This window comes from Sinocyclocheilus grahami, unplaced genomic scaffold (genome assembly GCF_001515645.1).
Source record: "Sinocyclocheilus grahami isolate Dianchi unplaced genomic scaffold, SAMN03320097.WGS_v1.1 scaffold450.1, whole genome shotgun sequence".
In the NCBI taxonomy this organism is placed as follows: Eukaryota; Metazoa; Chordata; class Actinopteri; order Cypriniformes; family Cyprinidae; genus Sinocyclocheilus; species Sinocyclocheilus grahami.
Window position 1 is genome coordinate 1,270,281 of NW_015505629.1, and position 15,590 is coordinate 1,285,870.

General features: G+C 39.9%; 1 protein-coding gene across 1 annotated transcript in view; it reads left to right on the forward strand.

Annotated features, from left to right (window-relative positions):
- The window catches only part of LOC107552438 (neurexin-2-like), a 172,188-nt gene that overhangs the window by 133,415 nt on the left and 23,183 nt on the right, over nt 1-15,590 (forward strand). Inside the window, exons 9-11 of the mRNA XM_016234321.1 lie at nt 879-968; nt 7,916-8,238; nt 11,704-11,782. Coding sequence (XP_016089807.1) covers nt 879-968; nt 7,916-8,238; nt 11,704-11,782 — 492 coding nt within the window. The remainder of the gene's footprint in view (nt 1-878; nt 969-7,915; nt 8,239-11,703; nt 11,783-15,590) is intronic.

Genomic DNA, 15,590 nt, shown 5'->3' on the forward strand with positions numbered 1-15,590 from the left:
CTGTGACGAACCCTTGAGGTCCAGCGCTGATGTTGAAGCAGAATCAGAGGCGCATCGCTCTGTGACGGATCCGTTCCTAAGTGCTCAATGTATTTACATATGATCCAGGCTTATTTGATCTCGCTAATAAAGCTGAGGGGCTCTAAGCGAAGGCCGACGGGGATTGTGGGTAGGGGATTTTGATTAGATCATTTGCAGTCGAGCTGCAGGAGCAATTAAGAGGCTCTGCTACGAGTGACTTCATTAAAGAGAGAGAGAGGAAAGATGGCTGCAGCTAATGAAAGAACGGACAGGTTTGATTTCACTATGAACCAACTCTCACTCGGGATGGTTGATCTCCAGCAGACGTGTGCACATTCTCGCTGTGTTTTTATACATGCATCACGATGAGCTCTGCACGTCCTCACCTTCTCTCTAATGCTGCAGGTGTCTACAAACGAAGCGGCTTTGGTGTGATGCTGTAAATCACAGCGCTCAAGAACATGTGATCGTTTGACCCCACACAGAAAACGTCTTCCTGGAGTTTCTCTGTCTGATGTTCAGCAGGACTGGTTGACGATCCAGTACTCTGATATGGAAATGTTCCTATGCATTTTTAATGAGAACGACAGTGGTTGCTTTTCCACGTTCACCAAGACTCTTTAATGCACTGTAATTATCCAGAAGTAACATTCAACCTCTAAAATGACTCATAAATATGCTTAACTCATGTTTAAAACACATGGTAACCAGAGCTTGCTTGACATTCTAACCTCCAAAACTATGTTTTAAAGCCTTAAGGGTGTTAAATCTGATTTTAAAGGCGTTCTCTCTAACCTCTAATCTTTAACCTTTGACCTTCCAGATTGTAACCTGTTGAATTTGTTTGTTCTTCAAAGGGAGCTTTGATAGTGAACGGCTGGCTATTGCTAGGCAAAGAATCCCGTACCGACTCGGTCGGGTAGTTGACGAGTGGCTACTCGACAAAGGTAATTAAACAGCACCAAACCCCACTAACGAACGGTCTGTCTAATCACGCTAAACACATCTCTGGACGAAGTGCAGGCCCATGGACGCAGCTTTTTACATGCGAAAAGCAAACTGGGATTTAAAAGGAGGAGAAAACAACATTACCAGTGTCTTACTACTCTTAATTCATAGTTTGCACCTAAAGAAGTGCTCATTGTGAAATATGTAGACGAATCAGTTGTGAAGGGCAAACGAACGCTGCGATCCTCAGATCTGTGGATTCGTTCTGTCATCTGACGATGGGACTGCACTTCTCCAGAGTATTAACCTTACCAATAACCCCCACATAACCCTGTCTTAACCTCCCAACAACACGCACAGCTGTTTACTGTTGTGAAACGTCCTATCGAGCAGAAACTGATTCACAAACATCTAAACTGCACAGTTAAAGGGACTCTATTTCAGTGCCTCTGTTTCATCTTTGCTCTCGTCGTTCTGTCTAAATTGATTCCAACTTTAACCCTTTGAGTCCAGGGGGTCCTAACTAGCTGTTTCATTCGAGTTTCCTGGTAATTCACTTCCTGTTTCTGAGGACACACCCACCCTGAGGGCAAAACTTACAGCACAGACGGGCGTTAGAAGTCTCATGTAGTTCTAGCTTCGACTAGCCAACATGTCATGGATGTTTTTTGAATGTTAATGCAAGAATCAGCTTGCAACATAAAAAAGTACAACATGTGGGCAATTTTATACTATTTAAAAATGTCAGCCTGTTGAGGAAACTGACGACGTGTGTCTTATTCACTGCTAAAAGTATTTTTGTCTTGTCTTCCGGGACACAAATATCGAAGCATTTTTAAATCAAGACTACTTGAGATGCAAAATGACAGAAGTCTTGTTTTCTGAGAAACTGTTAAAAATTAACAAATATCTGCCAACTGAGTTAGAAAAGAAACTTTATATAAATGAATCTTTGACTCCATTGCCAGCCGTTTGTTTTTAATTTTGATAAATTTCTCAGAAAAGAAGACTTCTTATCGTCTGCCATCTCCAGTAAACGTATCTTGATTCAAGAATGCTTTAGATGTTTGTACTGAAAAACAAGACAGAAATACTGAGCAAGAACTTCACTTTTTGCAGTGTGAGCAAATGTTTCACGAGTAAAATATAAAAGACGTTTATATAGATGTATAATAAAAAAATTTTTGATCAACATACATTCGTTTGATCAACATTTTTTTTCAAACATACATTTTGTAAAGCAAAGTTCCAGGTTCAATACAAGATCTGAAAATGAGCACAGAGAGTAATTTGACTGAACTCTCAGTCTGTTGAAGTGTTGAGTTGTAGGATGCTGTCAGTATATTTTAACATTATCTCAATCTGTACCATTATCTCACCCCAGTATGTGAGTATATCAGAGTAGTGGACGGTCTGTCAACTCAAAGGGTTAAAGGAGTTAACCAACAGGGAAATGTAAAGGTTAAGCAGAATTTAACCAAGCGTTCTTCTAAACTCTGAGGGCTTCCGCTCTTCTTCTCTTCAGCCGCTAGCATTTAGTTTTCATTGGATTGAAGCCCTCAGTCATAAACCTGTTTCTAAACTCACATAACCGAATGAGCGCAGATCAGATGAAGAATACGGATTATTAGTCAAAGCAGAACCATCTAAACAGAACGCCAAACTAACCCGCACGTAACGCTTGAATGAAATTCAGAGGGTTAAACACTGAACGATTTTTGTGCCTGAATCCGATTCATTGACTAAACGCTCTGCTCGTTCTTCTGTAGCGTTTGGGGAGGGAATACAGTCCCTTTAACGTCTACATGTCTGATGATGTGTTGATTTACTGTGTGAACCGTCATGTGTTTGTCTGTGAATGCAGTTTGGACTATTGAGCGTTCAGTTTGGGTGTAGGGTTTTCAAAAGTCAACATGAACTCAAACTCAGTCATTAATTCCTGCTCTTATTGAGAATGAATCATCAGTGATGTTAGTCTAAAGAAATAAATGTATCCCGATTATCATGTAGGAGAATGTTAAGGCAAGACGCCACAGATAAAACCATTGTTTTTTTGTTTAGTTTTTTTCATTTCACTTTTGAGATTTTAGGCTATTTTCCTTATTTAACTTGAATTCTTTCAGACTAGTGGAAAGAAAACACCCAAATTACACATCTAAGTGCTTATTTCATTAGACTTTATCTATTTGCGTCTGTAGATTTCTGTTACAGTACTAAACTTTATAAGTTTTTCCTCCACTTCAGCAGCACTTACATACACCAAAACTTAGAGTTGTATTCCTCTCTATATCCTGAAGGTTTTTACTGAGGGGTTTGTTGATATATCATTCACATTCGTTTTTATGACATTTTATTCCTAAAAACATGGTGAAAATGTGTTTGTTTTCTGTCGGTTGTCAGTATTTTCTGATTTATGGAGTGATAAAAAGAGAAATCCAGAATCCCCTCTATAAAAACCTCCAACTCTAATATGTCAACAAAACCAAACAAAATTTATGAGCCTGGCTTTAGATTTATGTTCTGGACATTTCTGCAAATTAGGGCATATTTAACGCATTTCAGACATAACAATTTAGAAAACTTGCAATGGAAAGCAGTTATTTTAAAATACTGTGATTAATTAACTGGGGGAAGTATGGTGAAAGCTGTTTTACCCTATTCACATGCTTTAAAAACTAAAAATAAATAAAGTCCTGAAAAAGTATGTCACGTAATGGGAGTGAAATGAGTTGTGAATGAGTTTCATGTTGACTAGAGGCGGTGATGAGGATAGTCCAGACTGCACCGGGTCCGTCACAGCACTCCAGGATTCATGTGGAAAAGGCCAGTGAATGTGTGAGAACGACTCTCTCTCCCTCATCTGACGTTGAGTTAGATCAGACAGAACATTCTCGAGCGGCGATGGTGTCAGTGTTATAAATTCAGGATGGCAGCACCTCCACAGCTCAATGAAGAGGAAAAAAAGGGTTTAACAGCTCAATTCCAGCAGAAGCCGTTCAGAGTCTCGGTTTTTCTCCCTCGTCCTCTCGCTGGCGTTCATCACGCTCTAAACATCCCCTATGACTTTCCATCATTTCCTCTTCTCCTGTATCCGACGCTCCTCCATCTCCCGTTTTTTTTATTGTAGAGCCGACGCCGCTGCGAGAGACACAGTCAGAGATTACAAATAACCGCAGCGTATTGATTTCTTCTGTGTTGTTTATTTCGGTTCCTGAAGAAAGTCCTCACCGGGGAGACGCGAGCGCAGAACACATTTGTTTTACAGCAGAAACGCGCCCGGGCGCCGCTACTAAATCACTGCGTTTGGCTCTGTTTGAACACTTTCTCACTTTTAAATGACTCCAGAGAGAAGGAACACAGGCTTTTCTATTAGAGAGCGCAAAAGCCTCTAGAAAAGCTTGTTGGTTTCCACACAGACTCCTGCAGAAACACGTGAGATTCTCTCCGGACGGTGTGATTCAACCAGATGGATGAAAATAATCACATGCATTTAGACACCAAAATTATGGTGGCTGAAAAATAATAATAATAATAATAATAATAATAATTTCTGGTTTTGGCCAAAATAATTGATCGTTTTGACAAACTGAGTTCTTTTAGTTGATTCGTGAACAGAACTTCACTAAACATTATTTGAAGTGCGCCAAAAGTCTTTATGATTTGTTACTTTTAATATTAAACAAAGGCTCAGCTTATAAATGCTGTCAATTGTCACTGATCATCTCTTCCTCTTTACTACTAGTTATAGCAGCAAATAACATGAACGTACATCAGAAGAATCAGAAGAAATAACTTAAATCAATCATCAATCATGTAATCAATCAATCAGTGATTCAGCTGCAGAAAGACATCAATAAAACAGCGAGAGATCAATAATGTCACGTAACATCACATTTACCTCCGGAAAGACATTCAGTGAACAAACTTGAAAAAAGTCAGCTAGAAAAAATAACTCTAGAGCCGTGGCGAGGCTACACCCTCTTTCAGCTGTAATTTTCCAAATGGATGTAATTTATTAAACAATAATAATAATGAAAAGTCTTATTTCACTATAACTTTAAATATTAAATGTGAGTTTTCATGGTCAATTACAGGCAGTTTCTTCATCTTCCCTAATCCTGTAGGTGCATATCATACGCTTGTCAAAATGATGATTAGTCTTTCTGTTAGTTATGTTAAAGACGTAAGGACATAATAGTAAAATACGCGCGTTTGTGGAGTTGAAACTTCTGAGCCAAGCGCGTTTTAATCATGCGAATTTAATTAGCGAATGTTTGATTCGCTAAACAGATGCGTTCTTTGAGGAAAGAAACACGCAACCTTAGTGCTAGATCCTCTTCTCCTCCACAAACTGCTCTCATTTCTGTGCTCCTCGATCTTTACTCTCCTTTGAACGCGAACTGAGATCATCTGCTGTAATGCTTTACGATAAACTTTCTTTAGATAACATTAACAATGAGCAATATGCATTTGTTACAATATTGATTATATTTGTTAACGTTAGGTAATAAAAATACAGCTGTTCGTTGGTATTTTTGTTAGTTCAGGTACGAATGTTAACAGATGCAACTTTTAATTTTAACAATGTATTAGTAAATATTGAAATTAAAATGAATGTTAATCAATGCTTTCGAAGCAGTATTGTATATTAACCCTTTGTGCTGTATTCACTACACTTTGCCCACCCACTGAAATATTTCCGGCCTCGCCCCTGCTCTAGAGAGGAGAATTATGATGAATATTTGCACACACACAATATTAAATATTTGTAATATTTTATTACATTTCATTATATTTTCACTGAACCTATTCTTCAATATTTAATGTTTGAATAAATCATGCAAACAATTTTTTATTTCAGCTATCATTTAAATGTTTGTATCTCAACATCAAATTAATATATCATTAAAAGTTTATATAAAAACTCTCTTGTGTGCAATTAAAAGGGTTATTTATTTAAATAATTAATTGATTACTAAATAAACGTTAATTTCGGTTTTCAGCTACACTTTCATTTCGGGTTTGGTTAATAAAAACTCTATGGACTCTACCTGGCAACCACCCAGAACTGCATAACGACACAAGAAAAGCCACCATAGCAACAACTTGCATCTGTGTGTTGTTGAGGTAAAAACATCTCACAGCAGCGGCAGTAGCAGACACACGTGAACAGAGGAAACTTTCTTATAGGATCAAACTGCTGGATCACAGGAGATGACCTCACACACACACACACACACACACACATGTCTGAATACTTTCCGTACCCACTGTATATATATATATATATTTCTAATTTTATTTCTCTGGTCTCTGGTGGTGTTTCCCCTGCGGGTCTCTGATCTCCTCAGACTCTCTCTCCTCGATCGTCCGGATACAGAATGACTGATGCTGATCGTCTGAAAGCATCTTCACTCGTCTCTCCAGACGCTTGATGTTTTCACTGCATCTCTGAAGCTCAGATCATGTTTGCGATGAATTCACACTGCTGGATGTTTCCGTTCTTCTGGGATTTCTCAGTCGTGCTCAGATCCGTTATATGACGTCAAACGCAGGCATTGACGGAGATCTCGTCCGATCGCTCACTCACAGAAGAGAGGAGCATTTATGATTTTATTATTCAGGATCTAGAAAGTCAAACACATTCACAGAGGTCGAGGTGTGTGATGGACCCAGTGTGTGTGTGTGCTCTTCATCTCCTCACCAATCCATCATCATCATCAGAGGCAGCATTAAAACCGACAGAATCAAACACCATCAGTCTCACTAACCACTTTCCTTTCCTTTTGGTCCGTCTTTCATCATCAGCTGCTTTATGAATATTTCCCATCATCATCATCATCAATTTATTCATTCTGTCCATCTCTTGTCTCTGAAACCCTCCAAAGGTCATTTCTGCCTGCGTGATGTTTCCATGGAGATGATGATGATGATGATGATGATGATGATGATGATGATGTTGAAGATGGTGTGTGAATGAGAGAGAAACTGCTGATAAACAGCAAATCTCACTCTTGGTAACAAACTGAGTTTAGACTTTAGTTGTGATTTGATATTATATTAGATGATACAAAACCAAATTATATGACATAGTTATATCAAACAATATGATGACATACATAAGTGTTTTTCCTTTTTCTATTTTTAATAGAATTTTTAATAGAATTAATTTTCATTTTCCTTCCGTTCTTTCTTTTTTAGTTTGGTAATTAATTGATTGAGTATTTATTTATTTATGTACTTTTTCTATTTTGATTAATGTATTTGCTTTCTTTTTCTATTTTTATTTTTATTTTTTATTTATCTTTCTATTTTTATTAATTCATCTTTCTTACTTTTTCTATTTTTATTATATGTATATATATATGAAGAGTTCAGATGCAAAAGCCTCTTAAGTGCCGTCTGAAATTTTCATCTAAAATGAGGATTTTTAGCAGGCTCCTCTGTTTAGGTTCAGTAATTTTACTCTAATGGCACTGTATACGTCCTTTTCTATACAATTAAAGTGAATAACTGAACATAAACGTAGGAGCCTGCTAAAAATCCTCATTTTAGATGACAATTTCAGACGGCACTTAGAAGCTTTTGCATCTGAACTCTTCATATATATATACATATATTAGTTTATTTGTTTTGTGTTTTTCATTATATTTGTGGTTTTAATTAAGGTTTTTTTTATTTTTCTTTCTTCTTTTTCATGTTTTTCTCTTTTTTTCCATTTTTATTTGTTTATCATTAACGTATTACAATGGCCAAATGCACAATAATATGAAACAATACAGCAAGATGCAACTCATATCATTGAGTTAGATGGTGTTTAGTCCAGCTGTGGTTTCAGAGCTGATCTGACGTGTTACCGGTCCGGCGGTCTGCCGGCGTTTCTGCGTGTGTTTGAGCATCGCTGATCCAACGCTGATAGTTCTGGTGTGTTTCTCGGGCTCTGCAGGTCGGCAGCTGACGATCTTCAACAGCCAGGCGTTCATTAAGGTGGGCGGCGGTGAGAAGGGCCGTAACTTCCAGGGTCAGATCTCGGGGCTGTACTATAACGGCCTGCAGGTGCTGAAGCTGGCGGCGGAGGGCGACCCGAACGTGCAGGTGCAGGGGAACCTGCGTCTGGTGGGAGATGTGCCCTCCGTCATGAGCACCGACACCACCTCCACCACACCCCTCGCAGACATGTCCACCACCATCATGGAGACCACCACCACCATGGCCACCACCACCACCCGCAAACAACGCTCGCCCACCATGAGAGACAGCGTCACGCAGGTCAGTGTACACTGAGTGAGTGAGTGAGTGAGTGAGTGAGTGAGTGAGTGTGTGTGTGTGTGAGTGAGTGAGTGAGTGAGTGTGTGAGGGAGTGAGTGAGTGAGTGAGTGTGTGAGGGAGTGAGTGAGTGAGTGAGTGTGTGAGGGAGTGAGTGAGTGAGTGAGTGTGTGAGGGAGTGAGTGAGTGAGTGAGTGTGTGAGGGAGTGAGTGAGTGAGTGAGTGTGTGAGGGAGTGAGTGAGTGAGTGAGTGTGTGAGGGAGTGAGTGAGTGAGTGAGTGTGTGAGGGAGTGAGTGAGTGAGTGAGTGTGTGAGGGAGTGAGTGAGTGAGTGAGTGTGTGAGGGAGTGAGTGAGTGAGTGAGTGTGTGAGGGAGTGAGTGAGTGAGTGAGTGTGTGAGGGAGTGAGTGAGTGAGTGAGTGTGTGAGGGAGTGAGTGAGTGAGTGAGTGTGTGAGGGAGTGAGTGAGTGAGTGAGTGTGTGAGGGAGTGAGTGAGTGAGTGAGTGTGTGAGGGAGTGAGTGAGTGAGTGAGTGTGTGAGGGAGTGAGTGAGTGAGTGAGTGTGTGAGGGAGTGAGTGAGTGAGTGAGTGTGTGTGTGTGAGTGTGTGTGTGTGTGTGTGTGCCCCATACTGCAGTAACACACAGTGAGTGTACACACACTTGTGCAAAAGTCAAAAGATACAGTGTGTGAGAAAAACGTTATTTTCTGTTTGATAAGACCTTGTTTTTAATGAATCAGTATTAGTTACTGTGATGATCAACAGCAGAGACTGTAGGGCTGCGTTGATTTGCTGTTTTTGTTTGCAGGCTGCACATTTCGGCCCCAATTTTGTGATTATATCACAATGTAGGCATGTATCAGTATGTCTATGAAATAATAATAATATATTATATTATTGCTATTATGAAATAAAATATTCAATATTTAAGAAATATATTTAAGAAAAATAACATTTTATTTTGCAACCATTTTTATTTTTATTACAAATTTCCTAATAAATTAGTCTTAATTTCCTTATTATCAAATGTTAAAACATTTACAGCTGCACGGCTTGGGGAAAAATCTAAATGTATTTTTTTCTGATAAAAATTGTTTATAATATGATTTTATTTTTTTAATCTAGATTATTTTGTTCTTGTTGCACATAATTTTGTGATTATGTATCAATATGACTATAAAATAATAACTATGATGATGATGATTAATACAAAATAAAACTTTACAAATTGCTAGATAAAACAAAATAAGAAATGTTACTATTTTAATATTTCTCTGTTCAATAATCAAGTAGTTAAGAAAAATAATATAAACATTTTATTTTATATTATTACATTACTAATATTTATGTTAATATTTTATTTTGACAGGAAACTGCAGGAGCCCCAAAAGCTTCTCTTCTTCCCTCTGAAACACGCAGCATATATATTTATTTAATTAAATCACTGCCTTTGGCTTTTATAATTGCACTAAGCCATATCACAGTTTTGGTTTATTGTGATAAATCGCTCAGTCTAGCAGAGAGTTCATTATATTTCACCTGTGTCTTGATGGTGGTTTGATTCACTGACTGTTGTAGATATGCAACAGAATTTGCTTCATTCTGCAGATCTTTAGCCGCTGCGCTCCTCCAGTGGAGTCAGTTTCCAAAGCTTTGTAACAGTATGCACGTGTGGCTTAAATGAAGCTGTCGTGACGTGACAGGCCTACAGTCAGCTCTGTGTTTGCTTACAGTCTCAAAATAACCCTCAGAAATGTCAAACGTACAGCAGTGACCCGCAGCCTTCTGAAATGTTCTCATGAGCCGTGTGACTGTGTACTGGATCCTCTAACTCATCCCGAGCTTCAGAGGAAACACACCAGCGTTTGCCTGCGGTTATTAGCTTTCCTCTTCCTGTACCGAGAGCGCATTCGAATCCAGCTCAATAGCTCACAAACAGGCAGAAGAGACATTCAAACCAGCGGCCCATTAATATCTGAAAAATAAAAGCCTTTTCCACTGGGAATGGTTTCCGCGTCTGTGGCGTTAATGCATTGGCTGGGCAGAGGACGAATTAAACGGATCCGTACGACTGCATTGTCATGTTGGGTTACAGAAACACGTGAAGCTGAAATGTGATTTCCATCCGCGGTGCTCCAAATGTTGTAGTCTCTGATAAATATCACTTTATGAAATAAATAAGTGAAGAAACACTCCAGGCTTCAGTACAATAGTCTGCAGCTTTTCAGAACTAATTAAAAGAAAACAGGATTGTGTCCTGCGGCCGGTTCAGAGTGAGCGAGCGTCAAATAAATCTGCTGAGAATGAGTTCCTCGTCCAGTTCACAGTGAAACGACTGATCAGTGAACTACTCATTCTGTTCAGACACTTATATATATATATATACAGTGGGTACGGAAAGTATTCAGACCCCCTTAAATTTTTCACTCTTTGTTATATTGCAGCCATTTGCTAAAATCATTTAAGTTAATTTTTTTTCCTCATTAATGTACACACAGCATATATAAAATCTTTTTTTTTCTTCTTTTTTTTCTCATAATAATAGCATTTTGGAAGAGTTTTTATTCCTAGTTGTTTGAATAACAGTCACAGCTGACTGTGTGTTTTCCTCAGAGAGACTCATTTTCTCAATACGCTCAGATGCTTAAATGAACTTGGCATGTCGTGAGAAACAGATGAGAATGATTTCAGATGCTGTGTCTGGCAGCTTTGGCTCAGAGATGATGGTCTCCAGTGTACTGTGTTATACAGCGCTTTATACAATACAGATTGTGTCAAAGCAGCTTTACAGAGTCAAACAGGAAAAACGTGTGCTGGTAATGCAAGAGGACAATAGAAAACAGTCAGTTTATCAGTTAAAGTTGTTGATTCAGGGATGTCATCGTCCAGCTCAGTTCAGTTCTCCTCCAATAGTGTTTGTGCAATCAAGTCTACAATTTTGCCAGAAACTAAGCATCCCCAACTAAGCAAGCCAAAGGCGACAGCGGCAATGAACCAAAACTCCATTGGTGACAGAAATGGAGAAAAAGCCTTGGGAGAAACCAGGCTCAGTCAGGGGGCCAGTTCTCCTCTGACCAGACCAAACCAGCATGATGTGGGTTAATTCCAGGCTGCAGCACAGGTCAGATTGAGCAGAGGAATCGTCTGATTTCTGTGGTCTTGTGTCGATGGTTGTCGAGGTGACGAGGTCTTCGCAGGGGATCTGTCTTGTCCCTTGACATGGTCTCCGCTGACATCCAGGGCTGTGTTCAGATATGACAGTATATTTACACATGGACACCTAAATAAATGGACTGAAAACAGTGATTCTCAGAGCTTCAGTCAGCGTGTGTGTGAGGGATCATCATATGACAGCTGTCTGTGTGAATGTGGATGGTGTTTGATGTATTCTTACGAACTGATGAATTGTTTTGAAGAAGGACACTGTACTGACTCTCTGTGTATCTGTCTGTCTGTCTGTCTGTCTGCAGAATACTGACGATCTGTTAGTAGCGTCAGCAGAATGTCCGAGTGATGATGAAGATCTCGAGGAGTGTGAGCCTGGAAACGGTGAGTCAGTCTTACTGTCTATGTGTGTTTTTACGTGCTGTAAACCACACACACACTCACAAAATCCCATCCCATGTGCAGCTGTGATTGGACAAAATATGCCTCAATTCAAGTTGACAGTCACAGATTGAACCTAAATTAAGTTATTGATGAATGTCTATTGTACCATAAAATATGTATTTGATCATTTTCAGCTCTGATAGTAGTGTTCAATGTTTCTGTCTGATGAATGCATATAAATTAAGGAAACTAAGTGAGATGATTTACTTGAATTCCCATCATGCCGTTGTTAAACTCAAACTCCTTTCAATGTATATTCTGACAATGAGTTGTACTATCTTACACAGTTTGCGTCTGAAGTAAGTGTGTGTAGTGTTAGGGACAGGGCTGGACTGGTAATCGGGCATACTGGGCATTTTCCCGGTGGGCCGATGCACTTAAGGGGCCGACAGAATGTTGTTGTTGTTTTTTTGCCAAGGACCATCACACAGGGACAGCGAGCAGCCAGTGGCCCATTGGACTGTCTCCTGTGTTGACAGCGTAAACCACCCAATCACAATGCTCCGCCTATATAAAGATCGCTTCACTCCAACGTCTTCCTCGTCGGCTTCTCCAGGTTTTCACAGCAGCTTTATCAGGAACAGGCTTGCTCTGCGGTGAGTGATGCGGGCCAAAGAGCCAGAGAGGAGGAGGAGAAGAGAGTAGTTCAATCTGTAAAGTGCTTGATAGGGACTCGCAGCGGAGGCAGGCATCTAAACTATCCTAATGTGTGCGCGCCATGAGTGTAGAATACGAAAACACTTTTTAATAAAACGTTAATTCCTCCCCCGTGGTTTTTTTGGCCAAGTCAAGCCAAGTGTGTTCATAGAGGTTTCCGTGAGCCAATGCGAATAATTCTAGATTTAAATGAAAAAAGACACGATATTGTCAGACCTGACGTTTTATTCTTATCCAGAACAACTAGATGCAATGATACATACATACACTACCAGTTAAAACATTTTGAACAGTAAGATCTTTAATGTGTTTTAAAGAAGTCTCTTCTGCTCACCAAGCCTGCATTTATTTGATCCAACGTACAGCAAAAGCAGTAATATTGTGAAATCATATTACAGTGTAAAACAGCTGTGTTCTCTGTGAATCTCTGTTAAACTGTAATGTATTTCTGTGATGCGCAGCTGTATTTTCAGCATCATTCCTCCAGTCTTCAGTGTCACATGATCTTCAGAAATCAGTATAATATGCTGATCTGCTGCTCGAGAAACATTTCTGATTATTATTATTGGGGGGGTAAAGAAATTATAGAAATTAATAATTTTAGCAAGGATGCTTTAAATTGATCAGAAATGATGATAAAGACATTTATAATGTTACAAAATATTTCTATTTCAGATAAATGCTGTTCTTCTGAAATTTTTATTCATCAAAGAAACCTGAAAATTTTTTACTCAACTGTTTTCAACATTGATAATAATCAGAAATGTTTCTCGAGCAGCAGATCAGCATATTATACTGATTTCTGAAGATCATGTGACACTGAAGACTGGAGGAATGATGCTGAAAATACAGCTGCGCATCACAGAAATACATTACAGTTTAACAGATATTTACATAGAAAACAGTTATTTTAAATAGTAAAAATATTTCACAATATTACTGTTTTTGCTGTATTTTGGATCAAATAAATGCAGGCTTGGTGAGCAGAAGAGAATTCTTTAAAAAACATTAAAGATCTTACTGTTCAAAAACGTTTGACTGGTAGTGTATATCATATATATATAGTGGTGGTGGGCCGACTGGGATTTTTTGTCCCAGTCCAGCCCTGGTTAGGGATGTTAGCTGATTGTGAATGGATCTGTTGTCTCTGTCTGTATAAAACGTGACGTGACATGTGGCCAAATATGGTGACCCATACTTGGAATCAGTGCTCTGCATGTAACCCATCCAAAGTGCACACACACAGCAGTGAATACACACACAGCGTGAACACACACCCGGAGCAGTGGACAGCCATTTATGCTGCGGTGCCCGGGGAGCAGTTGGGGGTTCAGTCCCTTGCTCAAGGGCATCTCAGTCATGGTACTGAAGGTGGGAGAGAGCACTGTATATTCACTCCCCCCACCTACAATCCCTGCCGGTTCGAGACTCGAACCCGCAACCTTTGGGTTACGAGTCCGACTCGCTAACCATTAGGCCACGACTTCCCACATTTGGGCTGATGTCTTCTATCAGCTAATATTGATGAGGTTTAGCCATGTACTGGAGCAGTTATTGAGATAACGAGGTGGTTTTATCATCAGGTCAGTGTGTTTGTGGTCAGATCTCATGACACATCTGTCTGTCTGTCTGTCTCTATCTATCTATCTGTCTATCTATGTATCTATCTGTCTTCAGTCTGACTCTATCTATCTATCTATCTATCTATCTATCTATCTATCTATCTATCTATCTATCTATCTATCTATCTATTTATCCACACTAGCAACGTCATAGTTGCCAGAATTCAGCTATCCACTGCCTAGCAACCATTTATAACACCTTAGCAACAGGCCAGCATGTGCCTAGCAACCACCAAGAATGCTTCAGGAACTGCTTAGCAACCACTCAGAACACCCTGGCAACCTCCAGGGCACACCATAGCAACCATCTGAGGGTGGGCAGCAGTTCATCTGTGTTTTTGAGAGCAAATATTTCTGTTGCACACTGGAGCAGACAAAAGGACAAAGAGGGCAAACAAACTGTGTGACTCACCGTCAAATGCAAGACAACAAAATTAACGAAAACAAGAAAGATGAAGGTACAAATCAAAAACACAGAGAGATAAAGAGAGAGAGAGAGAAAGAGAGAGAGGGAGTCTCTGACTGGCATTGGAATGTTCCTCACGTTAGCTGGTATCGTGGGAGAGACGGACAAGGCACAGACGAGGCAGAGAGAGGGACGGATGGATGGACGGACGGATGGAAATCTCCGCATTGCGTTTCTGCTCCAGGGTCCCAAAGAAACGTCTCATGAATGTCCCTCACCTCCGCTGATCCCGATGGGCTAATTAATCTCTGCCCTCGTTAGATGCTCCTAATTACATTATTCACTGGACTCTGCCGACCATTCTCTAGTTTATAATGAGCTGAAACTGCAATCGCACAACAGTCTGACTGTTACACACAAACGCACAACAGTCTGACCCACAAACGCACAACAGTCTGACCGTTACACACAAACACACAACAGTCTAACCATTACACACAAAAGCACAACAGTCTGACCATTACACACAAATGCACAACAGTCTGACCTTTACACAATAGCACAACAGTCTGACCATTACACACAAACGCACAATAGTCTGACCATTACACAAAAACGCACACAACAGTGTGACGTTACACAATCGCACAATAGTCTGACCATTACACAAAAACGCACACAACAGTGTGACGTTACACAATCGCACAACAGTCTGACCATTACACAAAAACGTACAACAGTGTGATGTTACACAATCGCACAACAGTCTGACCATTACACACAAACGCACAACAGTCTGAGCGTTACACACAAACGCACGACAGTCTGAGCGTTACACACAAACGCACGACAGTCTGACTGTTACACACAAATGCACAACAGTCTGAGCGTTACACACAAACGCACAACAGTCTGACTGTTACACACAAACGCACAACAGTCTGACCGTTACACACAAACACACAACAGTCTGACCATTACACACAAACGCACAACAGTCTGACCGTTACACACAAACACACAACAGTCTGACCATTACACACAAACGCACAACAGTCTGACC